This window comes from Mirounga leonina, unplaced genomic scaffold (assembly GCF_011800145.1).
Source record: "Mirounga leonina isolate KUSES-001 unplaced genomic scaffold, KU_Mleo_1.0 Mir_53, whole genome shotgun sequence".
Lineage (NCBI taxonomy): Eukaryota > Metazoa > Chordata > Mammalia > Carnivora > Phocidae > Mirounga > Mirounga leonina.
In genome coordinates, this window is record NW_023270807.1 from 57,251,521 (window position 1) to 57,269,698 (window position 18,178).

Sequence of the window (18,178 nt, forward strand, 5' to 3'; positions counted from 1 at the left end):
TTACAGTTGGAATTAAAACACTGGATAAGGATAAACTATGTCTTGGAGAGGAAGGAAGATATAGAGAAGGAATTCTAAAGAACTACTCTCTATGAACCCGGAAAATGTAACCTCATTAAATTTCAATTTCATTACCTGTAAATTAGTGTTTACCATGAAGCACTGTTTGATGGATTACAAATGATGTATATAAAATGCCTGGCATGTAGTAGGTGCTCAATAAAAGATAGTATTATTTTTTAATGGATGTATTGGAAAGACAAAATTTAAATAAATGGGTTGCATTATAGAATAAGATTAGTGAACAGAAATACTCTCAGTACCAATCTTTGGCCTTAGAGTTTTTAACTATCATTTAAAGGCAATGACATCTGAAGATGTAAGCTAGAAACAGTTCAATTTCTTAGGAAGAAGACAAATGAGGAGAAATGGAAGTCTCAAAAGAGGTGTTACTAAAAAAAAAAAAAATTAGTGGAACTGTATTTTCTTTTTCAGTGTTGACCGAAATAAAAATTTATATATAATGAAGTAATAACCAACAAGAATTAGTTCCTGGAAGTTTAACACATGGCACATTTAAAAAAACAAACAAAACTCCTTATATTACTGGGAGGGATGAAAATATCCCAAGTATCTAGTGGGCCAAGAGAAAACTCATGTAAATGCCACACAAGTCTAATCCTAATCCCCACCTTCTCTGTCTGTAAAGGAATGATCACCATCTATCCCACCAAATATGACAGGCAGAGTTCCACCTTGTCTTTTAGTTCTTCAGTAGTTTTATCATTACTACAGTCATTCCAGCCCTTTCTGAATCTATGTATTTGGCATATGTATGTGTGTCACACTCTCTCACATGTTTGTCAGTAATGTTCACTATTCTATCTCCTGCCCCTACAAAGAGCCTCACACATTATAGGTACAAAATAAATATTTTTTTACAAGAACCAGTATATGGTCTGTGGGTAGAAATATGACTGATAGAATTTAACATAGACCATGTAGAGAGTAACATATTAATGATAAAATATATAAATTATGCATACTTCATTTTATGCTTAAGATATTTCTTTCTTTTTTAAAGATATTTCTTTCTTTTTTTTATTACGTTATGTTAATCACCATACATTACATCATTAGTTTTTGATGTAGTGTTCCATGATTCATTGTTTGCATATAACACCCAGTGCTCCACTCAATACATGCCCTCTTTAATACCCATCACCAGGCTAACCCATCCCCCTGCCCCCCTCCCCTCTAGAACCCTCAGTTTGTTTTTCAGAGTCCATAGTCTCTCATGGTTCGTCTCCCCCTCCGATTTCCCCCCCTTCATTTTTCCCTTCCTATCTTCTTTTTTTTTTTTTAACATATAATGTATTATTTGTTTCAGAGGTACAGGTCTGTGATTCAACAGTCTTACACAATTCAAAGTGCTCACCATAGCACATACCCTCCCCAATGTCTATCACCCAGCCACCCCATCCCTCCCACCCCCTACCACTCCAGCAACCCTCAGTTTGTTTCCTGAGATTAAGAATTCCTCATATCAGTGAGATCATATGATACATGTCTTTCTCAAGATATTTATTTCTTAGGACAATATCACTTAGCTTAGCTCTTTACTATTGGGAAGAGTTTAGTTTTCAACTTTAAACTCAGAAATTTCCTCTTTGTCCATCCTTTGGTCAAAAGGATGATTATTGTCAATATAATACCATTCTGCAAAATACCAGTCTGACCCCAACCATTCTACTGATAGAGAAGAAAAAGAACAGAATTCAGAAGACAGGGTATACATGAGCTTAATATATATATATATTTTTTAATCAAACTTGACAATCTTCTTTGAACACTGGAAGAGGGAGGTCTATAGTGCCAAAAACACTGTACAAGGAAGCATGTCATGAAATGACCTGATTAAATGCTTTTTCTTTTATTTTTGAAAGAAACTACACTGTCTGGTAATTATAAAGGCAAAAAAATTGTATCCTTACTTTATAAAAAGAAAATCAGAAAAGTTGACAGTGATATACAAAATGACTAAATAAAGAGTAGGAATTCTAATTAAATTAAGTAAAGGAAAAACAACTCTATCACTAACTATGAGATTCAAAATACTTATCTTCTCTAAAGGGAAAGAGGTCTAAAAACAGCTACCAATTATCAGTTATGAATATGTAAAATCAAGAGATTATCATCTGAAACTATATTTGATGTTAAATAAAGAGAAATAATACATTTATGTATTTTTAAATGCCTGGTGAAAATGAATCAATGTCTTAATATTCTTTTTTCCTTCTATGATTGGTTACCTTCTAGTTTTTTTCTCTGTGCCAAGTATAATCAATCACATTGCAACATAGAGAACCTCAAAGGAAATCTTAATGAACACACTTTCTATACTATCATTAGTACCAAAGGAAAGAAAACAAAAAGTTAAATACAATATGTAACCTAAGATAAAATGAGAAAACTTCATTCACTAAAAAATTAAACTGATGGAAGTATTAGAGTAAGATCAAAGTAATACTCAAGAGAATAGAAGCTTTTCAGTTGTGATCTCAGGAATACTAAAACTTCTTTAAAAAGATAATGTATTAATAAAAAAAGTTTAAAGATGACTTTAGAAACATCAATAACTACCTTTAAAAAGGAGATGCTGATAGTGAATGAGTTCTAATACTACATTTTTCAAAAGTATAATGTGACATTATTAAGCATTATAATAAAAACAATAATAATGAAAATATGCCTTTGAAACTAACGACACTCCTATTGGTTTCCTTTGCCCTGTTGTGTTTATCATCCTGTTTTCCAGAGCTCCTGTCTGGCTGCTCTTTTCTCCTTGTTTCAAAACCACAAGGAGATTTAATATCCATTTTTGGAGGTGAGAGTAAAGATAATGAGGCTACGTGAGTCATTTAGGAATCTTTAGTGTGGTAACAGAGAACATTTAAGAAGTACTTTTCAGCAACAGAATGAATTCTAGAAATTGCACTGTAATTACCTCAAATCCAATCTTGCTTTATTATTTAATATTTCTTTGTTAGTTACACATATGTTCTCTAGTGAATGGAAAGCAATTCTGACACAAGAAATTAACAAAACAGTGGTACCTGCAGATCTCCTTGGCTATGTGAGTCCTACAGTTCTAATGCCCCTATATCCTCATTCAAAAATCAGTGTCACTGAGATATTACAGGCTTAGATGCTATTTAGCACAGGCTAAGTTTCCTGGACTAAACACCATAGGATGAAGAGATGACATCACTGTTGCTGTGAAAATTATTAAGGGGTACCCCAAAACAATATCTATATAAATGTACTGTTGAGTTTATCTTACATGTATTTGCAGATGATTTGTTTTGCTTAGGTATCACAAGAATTGACCTTATTTTAATAAAAATAAACCATGAGATCAGTGTAACTGGTTTCAGGGGTTGTAATGGTGGAAAGAAACAAGCTGCTGAAAGGATGTGGACAGACCTCTTGTTCTGATCAATACCTTTTCAGAGAAGACTGAAGAGGATAATAGTTTAATTCTCTTGGTACTGGATATATTTTTGGGTCTTTTTTTAGTGGGGTGGAGGGGGATACAGAGTGTAACAGGCATATGGTTTTCACAAACCTTTACAAACAATGTGCATCCAGTCTTTTTTTTTTTTTTTTCATGGATTGGAAGGACAAATATTGCTAAAATGTCTATATTACCCAAAGCAATCTATATATTTAATGCAACCCCTACCAAAATAGCACCAGCATTTTTCACAGAGCTAAAACAAACAATTCTAAAATTTGTGTGGAACCACAAAAGACCCTGAAGAGCCAAGGGAATGTTGAAAAAGAAAAGCAAAGCTGGAGGCATCACAATTCCGGACTTCAAGCTCTATTACAAAGCTGTCATCATCAAGACAGTATGGTACTGGCACAAAACAGACACACAGATCAATGGAACAGAATAGAAAACCTAGAAATGGACCCACAACTCTATGATCAACTAATATTAGACAAAGCAGGAAAAAATATCCAACGGAAAAAAGATGGTCTCTTTAACAAATGCTGTTGGGAAAACTGGATAGCAACATAGCTATGAAACTGGACCATTTTTTTAACACCATACACAAAAATAAATTAAAAATGGATGAAAGACCTAAATGTGACACAGGAAACCATCAAAATTCTAGAGAAGAACACAGGCAGCAACCACTGACATCAGCCAAAGCAACTTCTTACTAGAAACGTCTCCAGAGGCAAGGGAAACAAAAGCAAGAACTACTGGGACTTCATCAAGATAAAAAAACTTCTGCACAACAAAGGAAACAATCAACAAAACTAAAAGGCAACCTATGGAATGGAAGATATTTGCAAATAACATTTCTGATAAAGGGTTAGTATCCAAAATGTGCATCTAGGATCCAGTCTTAACACATATCTCCTACCTCAAAAATCTTCCACTTCAGAGTGCGTGTGTGTGTGTGTGTGTGTGTGTTTGTGTGTGACATGAAAGGCAGGACAGTGCTTAAGAACCCATACTTGGGCGGCTAGATTGCGAAGTATTCACTTGCTGTGTAACTTTAGAGAGGTTAGTTAACCTGTAAAATAGGAATAATAATGGAATGTTATCAATATAAAATGAGTGTCATTGTTAGGATCAAATGAATTTATTGATGTAAAGTTCCTAGAATAGTGCTTAGCACATGAAAAGTGCTCAAAGGTGTTAGCTCTTATTACGTGTTCCCAAGGTAGGTATATACTTTTAATTATTAGATTAGATAAATATATCAAGGTAGGTAAATATGAAAGGAAAATTATATTCTTAAATCTAACAGATACTAGTTTAAAATACTTGCCCAAATTAATTAACCATGATTTTACTGTCTTCCACCCAGATAAATCATGTTTTTATGACTCTCTAACTGGGAAATAATAAAAACCTCATTCTTAGGGATCTAAAAACAATTCTTATTTTTTCATACTCTTACTTCAGAAACAAATTTTTAATTTCATAAAATTTTTTTTGATAGCTGCCTCATATACTTGAATTCTCTACTCTTTTCTATAGAGCAAATAACAGAGAACTGATGAATACAGGATCCATCCATCCATCAATTCATTAATAAATTATTTTCTGACTCACTACAATGTACTAGGCCCTATGTTCACACAAAATCTACAAACCAGCTTCTCAAAGGGAAAACACTGAAAAATTGGAAACTGTGAATGGGATATTGAAGCCAACTGAGAATGATAAGCAAAGAAGGTAAGAAAAAAGCTAATAAGTAAGTGAACTACCTCAGAATCAGTGATGATATGAGAGAAGGACCTTAAAGACATTATACAGTCCAGTGGTTCTTAACTCTTTAAAATCGTATCAATGTACCTGAGGGGTAAGACAATATATAGCTTTCATTTATAATATATATCTTGACTAATGTGCTAACACAGTTCTGTGGGAAATTATATTTAAACTCAACAAAGACAAAATGTATATATAGTATGCTGAAAGGAAAATGAAGAAAATACTCCTAATAGTAATTTTAGCTTCAATATAAAATTTAGTTCTTAGCTTCTTGGCCAAAAAACAAAACCAAACACAGTATAGTTTTTGTTTTTGTTTTTTTTACCATGTGCTAAATCTGGTTGTATTTTTATTTTGGAAGGGGGACAGGGGAGGGAGTTGAACAGCTTTTCTGGCATTAGTTAATTCTAAGAGATCCTAATTGTGTGTCTTTATGTAAAGAAACTTCAGGAACATCATAGATTCAACAAGAAAGACCCAAAAGAAGCAGTAAGAAAAGTTTTCAATTATAATTCATAGAAGTTATTATATTGAAGGATAGGGTGATCATCTGGCTGTTGAGGATAGCCCAGTTCATACTTATTATCCTGGCTTAATATTAATAGTGACCCATTCCATTCTCAGAAGTACCCAAGTTTGGATAATATAGTATGTAGGGAAACTTGGTCCAAATATGTTGCTCTGTAGTGATCTTGTTTGACAGAGGAAAAGATTTTAAAAACAGTTTGCTAATGGGGCACCTGGGTGGCTCAGTCGTTAAGCGTTTGCCTTCGGCTCAGGTCATGATCTCAGGGTCCTGGGATCGAGCCCCACATCGGGCTCCCTGCTCAGCGGGAAGCCTGCTTCTCCCTCTCCCACTCCCCCTGCTTGTGTTCCCTCTCTCTCTGTGTCTCTCTCTGTCAAATAAATAAAATCTTAAAAAAAAAAAAAAAAAAACAGTTTGCTGAATTTCTAGAGACACTGGCTGGCAGCAATTTAAGGACCCAAATTAAAAGAGAAGGTATGAAATACAGAAGATATAATCTCTTTATATGAAAAAGCAATACAATAATATCATGAAACTCACACTCAAAATTGAAAGCAATTCTTCGGTACCACATTCAGGTTTCAAACGCTCTTTGAACATTTTAACTGTTTGGTGCTTCAGATAGTAGTAAGAAGCAATTCGGCCGTATGTCAGAGGTTCAATGCTCCGATTATCCTATTTCAAAAAGAAAGATAAAATTACAAATAAAAAGTACAATAGAAGCACACAGATTCATAAAATTAATCGTTCTTACTGCAGGCTGCTATTGCAACAATTTTGTTAACATTTTTGGTTATCATTAGAACAAAAGCCCTACTGTTAAAAAGCTGGGCAGTCTTTGCACGTGGAATGTATATGACTGAGTCATACCTCTCCAATTTCAATACAGTAGGAATGTTCCAATTCAACCAGAGACTTCTCAACCAGACTAGACAGAAATTTGTTCACAGAATCATGGCTCACATCACTCAAATTGTAGTAGCTGGAAAAGAAGCAAGGTCATTATTTATTTCAAGATAGTTTCTACTAAAATTAGCATTTCAATTTTTTATCATTCTATTTTTCTTTCAGAATTTCAAAGAACAACTACACTTATGACAAATCAAAGAAGTAAAACAACTGCCAACTGCCAGTTTCATCGTACAGATCAAAATTCCCATACTAAGATTTGCGGACACGAACAATGAGAATACATTAAAACTATGTAAGATAAGCAGATAAAATTCAGCATCACATTAAAAAGATACTAACTTTCCAGTGTTAAAACTGGCATGACTCCACTTTATACATCTACAGCAAACTAAATGTATACACTAGATTTAGAAACAGAAGCATATTATATATAAATATATAATTCCCTTTTATATATAAAAACCCATCCTCAGTAACTTTATAAAACTCAAAGAACTATTGATTTGGGTAGATGAATTCTTTCAGGAAATTTAGTCATTTATTGTTCTCTAAATGCTTAATAACTACATGTCACCCTAAATATTGGAAGGACATCAAGCTAACAATGAAGCATCTGAACTAAGCTTCTATATACAAAAAACACACAGGTTCAGCTCTGTATATTTTCCGAGTAAAAGGCTGAAGGACATGCAATTCACCTGAATGATCCTCCCTCTCAGTCCAAAAGTGTCTTGCCAAATATCTAAGATCGCTAGGAATCTGTGCCTGGGAACGGATTCAAAGGGTGACAGAATGCCCCCATGTCATGGCTGATCTCTAATTCCTGGTGGTGAATCCTATACCCCGGTCAGCATAGAGAATTGTATGTCCTATCTCCATCCAAATCAAGCAACAGGAGTGTAAAGTGACCTCAGGACAGACTCATCACTGGCCCCCAGCACAGAGGTTGTACTTCTGTACAGGACTAGAAAGGGGATATTCTTGGTCTGGGAAGAAAGTGTTAACAATCTCAAATGCGAGAGGCCTAAAGGAAACCATAACTGGCCAAGTATGGTGACTATTTTTTCTTTCTTCAAAGGGAAAGATTTGGGGTCAGCATACTGTAATAATTTATTTAAAGATACACAAAGTAGGACTTAAATGATGGCATGATATACTTTCAATAGAAAGAGAAGTTTGCACAAATGGCTAGATATACCAATATGAGAGCTTCCACTGAATAAGGATTAATAACAGACTATTTACTTGGGAAAATAACTGTAAATCGTAATTATATGCTGATGATTTTAATTTTCACAAAAGAGAAATAGTTACTTTTCATTTTAATCTGCAGAGAAATTATTGCCTTTCCTGGAAAAGTTCTTGTCACAGACCAAAATAAAGCAATATTTATCAGTGAACAGATAAATAAGTATTGAAACCAGTGCTGTTGTTAATTTAAACAAAATGTACAAACTTTTATCTAGGCATATAAAGTGAAAATCAAGCATTAGAAACCATTAGAAAATACTTCCTTTATCCTGAAAAATGACTAAAAGGAGTATTAGTTAGAATAATGTATTCTGCTGTAGAAGGTGAAAATAAAAATTCTGGACATTCAATGCCCCATAAAAGAGATCTCTAAAGCCATTCCAAATTATTAGTGATACTTGTTGTCTTTCATTTTTTTCCAACAAATGGAATTTATCAGCCAAACTTTCTACAACAGAATTGCTTATTTTATATTTCACATTCTTTTGGATTGCTAAATCTATACATTTTCTAACACGATTTTCAGCTGTCTGGATTAATATATAGTTGATAAAATTATTTCTAAATTGAAAAAAAAAAAGCAGTGAAAATGTGCCCAGGAACTGAATAAGTAATAGAATTTCTAGACCAAGAATCAAATAATTTTTTATGCAATTAAAATTACAGAAGGAAGACATTATGCAAATAATATTACCATGAAAAACAAAAAGTTAATTTCTCCCTCTCCCTCTGCCTGCCTCTCTGCCTACTTGTGCTCTCTCTCTGTCAAATAAATAAATAAAATCTTTAAAAAAAAAAAAAGAAAAAAAAAGAAAAAAAAAGTTAAAATACCATTTTTGTCTAAAAATTTACTAGGCAATTTAAAACAAAAAAATCTCATGGATGCTGCTACTGATTACCATAAGCCATTACCCTATAAATATAACTGAGTAACAATTTTACCATTTTTTACTTTAACAAATTTAGTATACTTACAAATAATATTTAAAACCATCTATGATAAAAATTTTCCTTCAAAAATTATAAATTTTTAAAATATTTATTTTAGCCACTGTTTTATGTATTTACAAGGTATATTCTGATGGGCTAATACCCTTTCTAATGTTTGTCTAAGTTTATTGGGAAGTTTTTAAGACTAATTTGTAGCTTTTATTCAGATAAAGTACAGTCAGGGTAAACATTTCTTAAACATTTAAAATAAGTTGCAAAAACGAAAAAAAAAAATCCAATTAAAATTATGTCTCTGAGATTACAACAAATTATTTGATGACTACATTACATATACTCTAATTTGCTATAAATCAACACATTTTTCAGAATAACTTAAAAAACTTCCAGGTATTTTTTCTTTTCTAATGCTCTCACCAACACTCTCACACTTGACTTGCCTAAGAGAAGAAATGCAAAAATTCAATTTAAGTAATTGAATTGACATTCAATTTACTCAGTATCAATACTTTTATCTTTATGGAATCTGGGGGTAATCTAGAATTAAAAAAAAAAATCCTGAAATTGTTTACTTCGGGTATCCTGGCATATATAAATGATAACTTTTATTTATTTATTTTTAGAAAGTGATAACTTTTAAAAATAGAAAATGCTAGATAAAATATTACATTCAAGAATAGGAAAATCTCAAACATTAAAAAACTTGTCTTCTATACACCCAACACAAACACTAACATGCGTAATTTTTGTTGTGATGTAACTTCACTGATTTATACTATTATTCTTTGCTAATATTTGACCTAAGTTTACTTACAACACTTCCAAATCCTTATAAAAGTAAGATTTCCTACATCTTAATCCTAATTAACCTACGCTATATAATTTATAAGACACTGTAAAATAAACTAAATGTAAATGAAATTATGTCTAGGTCACATATAATTTTGAGAGGTAATATATTCTGACAGTTTTCTGTGAATAAATAATGGAGTTTATATTTACATGATCTTCATTAGCATTATATGGCCTTTGCTTCTACTGCATGAACTTTTCAGTCACTGGGTAATTTCTAGCCCAAATAATTATAAGCATTTAGCTTAAAACATTATATAACATTAATATCAACAATCACTTCACTAACTTGAAAAAGCAAGCAAGAGCTAAGTAAAAAGGTCTGTTTTCATGTTGCACTCTCCACAGTACAAAATTTACAATTTACTGGTTATTAAAACAGAAATATTACACAACTGTTTAATTACAGATAAAGGATACAATGTAGTTTCATGCTCACTGCATTGGATCATCAAGTCATTGTCTTTTCTCTGCCATAAACAGACAGCCTACCTTTTTGTCAGCATGCTATTTCATTTATTTCACAGAGAAACCCAGTTTCACAATAATTGACTTGTCAGAAGCTCTAATTTATGAGGCTGAGCTCTGTAAGATTTCTCTATATTGGACTCAACCTGCACACAAGCAGGGTTGAATATTTACAATGCTGTTAACAGGTGCTGAGTTGTTTAATGATTCTAATAGCCAGAAGCGTACTGAGAAAGCCAGCGGGATCACAATTACAGGCTGTTTGAACACAACAATTACTAGTCCCCTGGGAGGTGTGAAAGTCAAAGGCAGTTTGATACTGACAGCATCTAGCACATGGGCTAGGCAAGCTAACTTCTATTAGCAGTCCCCTGGGAAAAAGTCATAACAAACCTCTCCCTCTCATAAAAATTTACAAAGTTCATTGAATTTAAACAATCCAAAAGGTAAAACTTTTAAAAAAATTATCTTTAAAAGATCTTATCAAAGGACAAACAGGAATACCACACATGAAACCTCAAGTTATCTTTTGGAAACCGTTAATAAGGATGAAATTTTGCTGGTTGGGAATGAAAGAGATTTTATTGTAATCGAAAACATAGATAAAGTTACACCAAACAGTCTGGATTTAATGTGAATAGTGGCAGCCATTTCCTGTTTCGTTATTGTAGACCTGGCCAGAGATCTTGCTGGGAAATTTTTCATCAGTCTTGAAATGCTGCAGCTATAACTGTCAGTCCTGGGAAGTCATTTGTTACAGAACCATGTTTTTTTATGTTCACATTATGCAGCAGGAATAATGACACAAATAATGAAAGTGGCTGCAGGGACAGCTGAAACTACCACAACATTTTTTGTCCCAGAAATGCTTAAAAGCTTTCTCAGGAGAAAACAAGAGAGTAAAATTGAACATACAAATTGAATCCAGAACTCAATTTGGAATATATTATATTTCATGATGCACCCAGTACATGTGTTTATATACATTTGAACACACTAATGTAATGTGTGTCTACATATATATTTATGCATATAAATATGTATCTTTGTATGCACGTGCATATATTTGCATGTATATACATATCACACACACACACGAGAATATAAACAGACACATCGAGAACAATCCAGGAACAGTGGCAGAATCTTTGTCAACATAAGTTCTACTTTTGGTGGTGGTGTGCTGGGGTACCTTCCAGTAGTATGACTAAATGAAGGGAGCTGGAGAATTAGGTCATATTTACTATCTACGTATGACTGTATTTTGAAAGTGGTCTCTGTCTTTTCTATTTTAAATAAACCTCAATTTCTCCTTGTAACACACACATGCATGTATATATGCCTCTCCCACCCAACCAAAAGTCAAATCTCAATTTATGAAACTGAGTAATAGGGAGTATTAAGGATAAATTAAAACTACACATGATATAAGATTTTAGCTTCCTTGAAACTTCTAATAGATCTAAAAATAAGTAGGAAAAATTTGCCAATTTCCTGAACTCTTGTGCCTTTCTTTGCTTCCAGATTATGGAACAGGTGATTTTAACACAGACAATAATAAGAAGAAGATACAATCAAGGGCCAGTCAGAATTCTTTCTGATTGTAGAGCTTCACTAGAGCAGAAGTATTTTATAAATAAAATACATAAATCATAAAAATTGATTTAGGCACATGTTCTCATTTTTATCCAGATGTAAAGGTATAGATATTAAAACTGACTTTTTTTTTTTTTTTGCATCAAATGAACGAAAGTGTTACACATTCAAAATTTGTATGGTATGGTTTCCATAAAGAACACATTTTCCAGCATAGCACTGGAAGGAGAAGTAGAGAGGGAGTGTGGATATTTGGGTTCTGGACCCGATAATGAGCCTAGGGATAGAGATTGTGACCTCTGGAGCCAGAGTGGCCAAATTCCAGTGCTCCCTCTGTCACTCAGGAGCTGTGTGATTATGGGCAAGCTGCTCAATCTCCCTTTGCTTCAGTCCCTTCATCTACAAAATGGGGATCATAATAATACTAAAGGAGTTAGGCTCTTAAAACAACTGAAGTATAATAATAAATAATGTTAGTGTACGTTTTTGTTTCTCAGTTATTAATTTCAATTGTTACTTTTATAAATTCCTTTCTTATATGTGTGGTTTTGCTAAGTTCATCTAGTTCCTAGAGATGAATGCTTATTTTGTTTTCAAGCATTCATGCTATCTTGTAGATGCTCTAAAGATATGAATACTCCTTGGAATTGTGCTGTGACTGAGAAATTCACTGACTTTGTTATATATTACTTTTATTTTTTTATAGCTCTAGTCTTTACCTTTAAAATAAATTTTCACCTTCCACTAGAATAAAAATAGTTAAATCCCAAGCAGGTAGATTGCCTTTGCCATCCTTTTTCTTGTTTATTTCTGGTATTATTGCAGCATTATACACTGGGAATGTAGTCTTATGATCTCTATTTTTTGAAATACACTGAGTTGTTCTTTGTGGTCTAGTACATGGTATATTTTTATAAATAAATTTTGATGCGTGTCTACAAGAAGGCTTATTCTTTTGGGGGAGGAGAAATATAAAGATACATACACATATTCAAAGATACTGTTAATCAAACCCTCTATTTTACAAAGTACTTTTTATATCTCTTTGGCATGCTGATTTTCAAAAGAGATGCGTTCAAGTCTCTCACCATGATTGTAATTTAGTTAACATCTTGAATTTCTATCAGTTTTTGCTTTCTGTATTTTGACGCTATGTTTTTAGTTACCTAAAAATTTGTATACTATATTTAGTGATTGTGCTTGCTATCTATATGGGCCATTCTTCTTTGTTCTTTTTAGTTTTTCTTTACCTTGAATTTCATTTTCTCTGATTTTAATTCTGCAACTGTTGCTTTCTTTTTGCTACTGTCCCTCATATCTTCTTTCAATCCTTAACTTTCAACTTTTCTATATCACTTTGATTTGATGTTTCTTACAAATCATGTTAGGTGGATATAAAATAATTGAATCTGAGAATTTCTGTCCTTCAACAGTTTGGTTTAAATTATTTTTAACATTTAAGATTATAATTGACCACACTTATATAACAAATAGATCCTGTCACTTCTCTACTCAAAACCCCACAATGGTTCTTATATCACTGACAATGAAAGTCAAAGTCATTCCCATGGTGTCTCAGCTCAGGTCTCACATGACTGGTACAACCACCAATCCCCCACATCCCTAATCTCATTTCCTGCTACTGTCTACCCCTTATTCACTCTGTATCAGCTACAACTTCTCCTTTCCATGCCTTGAATACACCAGATATGCATGCCTTCGAACCTCTCCTGTTCTCTTGGTCTGAAATGTTTTCCCTAGATATTCATGTGGTCAAACTTCTCATCCCTTTTAAGTCTTTATTCAAAAGTCAGCACCTTCTTTAAAAAACAACAACAACTTACAGTATTATTAACTATAGTCATCGTGCTGTAAATTACAGCATTTATCTTATAACTGGAAATTTGTATCTTTTGACCAACATCTCCCCATTTCCCTCTTTAGCACCTTTAATTAGGCCCACTCTGTCTCCCTATTTAATACTATAATTCTCCCACCCCACCCACTTGGCCTCCTGGTCTTCAGTACCACGTTCTTTTTTTCAAAGCATTCATAACTTTCTAACCTAACGTTTTTTTTTCTTTTTCAAGTTTTTATTTAAATTCCAGTTGGTTAACATACAGTGTAATACTAGTTTCAGGTACAGATTTTAGTGAGTCATCATTTATATATGATACCTAGTGCTCATTACAAGTGCCCTCCTTAATACCCTTCACGCATTTAAGCCATCCCCCCCTCCCCCCCCCCACCCATCTCTCTTTCAGTAACCCTCAGTTTGTTCTCTTTGGTTAAAAGTCTGTTTTATGGTTTGCCCCTCTTTTTTTCTTTTTTCCCCTATGTTCATCTGTTTTATTTCTTAAATTCCACATATGAGTGAAATCATATAGTATTTGTTTTTCTCTGACTTATTTTGTTTAGCATAGTATACTCTAGTTCCATTCATGTCATTGCAAATGACAAAATTTCATTCTTTTTGATGGCTGGGTAATTTTCCAGTGTGTGTGTGTGTGTGTGTGTGTGTGTGTGTGTACAGCATTTCTTCTTTATCCATTCAGCAGTTGATGGACATTTGGGTTCTTTCCATAGTTTGGCTACTGTTGATAATGCTGCTATAAACATCGGGGTGCATGTATCCCTTCAAATCAGTAGTTTTGTATCCTTTGGGTAAATATGTTGTTAACATTGCAATGCAATTGCTGGATTGTGGGTTAGTTCTATTTTTAACCTTCTTGAGGAACCTCCATACTGTTTTCCAGAGTGGCTGCACCAGTTTGCATTCCCACCAACAGTGCAAGAGGGTTCCCCTTTCTCCACAACCTCACCAAAATCTGTTGTTACCTGTGTTGTTAATTTTAGCCATTCTGACGGGTGTGAGGTGCTATCTCACTGGAGTTCGGATTTGTATCAGCATAACTTTTAAACTCATTGTCTCTGCTAAAAAATAAGAGTGCCATGAAAGCAGAAAGTTTTTTATTTACATCTTCAAAATGCCTAGAATAGTACCTGACACATAGTAGGCACTCAATAAATGTTTACTGAATTAAGGAAAATAGATTTAATTTTTTAAATGCTTCTACCTCACCATTTTAAGGCAATTCTATGATTTTTGAGACTAGAAATCATTATTTATGTTGCTACTACCTCCAGTTGCTGAGCATAGCTTTTTTTTTCTAATTGAGACATAATTGACATGTAACAATGTATTAGTTTTAGTTATACAATATAATTATTTGATATATGTTTGTATTGTTAAATGATTACCACAATTTGTCTAGTTAACAACAATCACCTTACATAGTTAGAAACTTTTTTCTTGTGATGAGAACTTTTAAGAAATACTCTCTCATCAACTTTCAAATATATATACACAGTATTAACTATAATCATTCTGTACATTAGATTCTCAGGATTATTTATCTTATAACTAGAAGTTTGTACTTTTTGATCTCCTTCACCCATTTTGCCCACCCTACCCATGATCTGTTCTTCGTATCTATGAGGTTTTTTGTTTTTTGTTTTTGCTGTTGTTGGGAGAGTCCACATACAAGTGACAACATACAGTATTTATCTTTCTCTGCTTGACTTACTTAGCATAATGCCCTCCAGGTCCATCCATATTATTGCAAATGGCAGGATTTCCTTTTTTTTTTTTTTTTTGGTGAATAATATTTCAGTGTGTGTGTGCGTGCATGTGTGTATCATGTCTTTATCTGTTCATCCACTGATGGACACATGTTGTTTCTAGGTGTTTGCTATTGTAAATAATACTGCAATGAACATGGGAGTGCAGATATCTTTTTGAGACAGTGATTTCATATTCTTTGGATAAATACCCAGCAGTGGAATTGATGGATCATGTGGTAGTTCCATTTTTCATTTTTTGAGGAAACTCCATACTGTTTGCCACAGTGGCTGCACCAATTTTCATTCTCACCAACAGTGCACAAGGGTTCCCTTTTCTCCACATCCTCACAAACACACTTATTTTTTGTCTTTCTGATACTAGCCATTCCAGGGTGTGAGATGATATCTTATGATTTTGATTTGCATTTCCCTGGTGATTAGTGATGTCAAGCACCTTTTCATGTACCTATTGGCCATCTGTATGTCCTCTTTAGAAAAATGTCTATTCAGATCCTTAGCCCATTTTTAAATCAGATTGTTATTTTTCTATTCGGTTGTATGAATTCTTTATATACTTATATGTATATAAATATATAATCAGATATGTGATTTGCACATATTTTCTCCCAGTTGGTAGGTTGCCTTTTCATTTTGCTAGTTTCCTTTACTGAGCAGAAGCATTTTAGTTTGATGTGGTCGCACTTGGTTATTTTTGCCTTCACTTATGGTGTAAAATCCAAAAACTCATCACTAAGACCAATGTCAAGGATATTACCTTCTATGTCTTCTAGCAGTTTTACCATTTCAGGTCTTACCTTCAAGTCTTTAATACATTTTGAGTTGACTTTTGTGCATGGTGAAATATATGGGTCCAGTTTCATTCTTTTGCATGTGAATATCCAGCTTTCCCAATACCATTTATTAAAGAGACTATACTTTCTCCATTATATACTCTTGGATCCTTTGAGTAAATTAATTGACCATATATGTATGGGCTTATTATTGGGCTCTCTGTTTCATTGATCTATGTGTCTGTTTTTATGCCAATACCATACTGTTTTGATTACTATACCTTTGTAATATAGTTTGAAATCAGGAAGTGTGATGCCTCCAGCTTTGTTCTTCTTTCTCAGGTTTGCTGTGGCTATTTGAGGTCTTTTGTGGTTCCATACAAGTTTTAGGATTGCTTGTTCTCTTTCTGTGAAAAATGTCATCATAGCCCTTCAAAAAAATTTAATACTGTACCTATTCTGGACTGATTAATTCATATGGCAACAGTTTGGGCACAGGTTTCTACTTCAGGATAAGACCAGTCTTAGTCTCAACCTAGCTAGGTATCTCAAAATATGTTCAGGTGACTACTCTAAAAAAGAACTAGCAACTTTGATAAGGATAGTCAAGAGTATATAGACCATCACCTCCTGAAAATTAATTTAAGTGCATTTATCAATATATGACTGGACTTTTAAGACTGTTAGAACTTGGATGGTTATAAGGGCTGGAGAGAGCACTGCAGGCAGGCAGAAGAGTGACAGCAAAAGCATGAAAGTGAGAGAAACTCTTACCTAGCGGTGGTACAGGTTAATGTCTCCTTGGTGGTGTTGGTGGTGGTAGTAGAGGAAACCTAGCTTTTATTTGGGGCAGCAAGAAAAGCAGCTGCCACAATAACCAAGTGCCCTAAGCTAATGCATCCTTTGACTCCCAGAGCTAGAATTTCCCCTTAGCAAAGATGGCCCTCAGGTAAAAATAGGTGAGGCAATGTGAACTGCAGAATACTCACTATTTAAATGCACTACGTGAGGCAATGTGAACTGCAGAATACTCCTATTTAAATGCACTACAATCATATGAGCAGGAGATACCCTAAACTGTCAATACCCAAGAAGTCCCCAGGCTCAGAGGCGCAATATAATTTCTTTAAGTTATAAACCAAGTACATCCCCTCAAGATTTCATCTTTGTTCACTGGGCTAACCTCCCCCACACTTCTTGTTCTGTCCTTATTAATACTGTTTATTATAGTTGCATGTGGATTTTTCTCACCACATTAATATTAAATAGAAGGTAGTTAGCAACCAGAACAACAGGGAGTGATGTCTGTTCCAGTTCCCTCTTGGTAGGGCCCAAACCGAAGGACATGCTACAAAATAACTGGATAGTATTCTCCTAACATGTCAAGGTTATAGTAGACAAATATTGAAAAAATGCCACACATTAGAGTGAATTAAGGAGACAGAACTAAATGCAATGCAGGATACCAAACTGGATCCTGGACAGAAAAGGACATGAGTGGGACAACTGACAAAACCTGAGTAAAGTCTGTGGATTAGTTAATAGTATGACATAAATGTTAATTTCCTGGTTTGGATAATTGTGCTACCGTCATGTAAGGTGTTAACATTTGGGGAAGCTGGGTGCAGGCTATACAGTGTCTGTACTATTTTTGTAATTGTTTTAAAGTCACAAATTGGTTCTAATTGAAAGTTAAAATTTTTTTTTTTTAAGTTTAATAAAAGTAGATGCACACACAAAGTTCAGTGTATCTGCGGATTTAGTAAAGAACTCTAATTTGCTAAAGAACTCAATTTAAATTTGAACTCAGTTTGAACCAGTTTAAAGAACTCAGAGAATTATTTCCTTGTTTGCTAATCAGAGGAACTGACAAATGATTAGGCTCTTAGTCTCTAAACTAGATTCCTTAGG

General features: G+C 33.7%; 1 protein-coding gene across 1 annotated transcript in view; it reads right to left on the reverse strand.

The window, feature by feature from the left end:
• The window catches only part of ASCC3 (activating signal cointegrator 1 complex subunit 3), a 354,273-nt gene that overhangs the window by 75,647 nt on the left and 260,448 nt on the right, over positions 1-18,178 (reverse strand). The window contains exons 35-36 of the mRNA XM_034991607.1: positions 6,696-6,807; positions 6,366-6,500 (exon numbers count right to left, since the gene is read on the reverse strand). Of these exons, the coding sequence (XP_034847498.1) occupies positions 6,366-6,500; positions 6,696-6,807 (247 nt within the window). The remainder of the gene's footprint in view (positions 1-6,365; positions 6,501-6,695; positions 6,808-18,178) is intronic.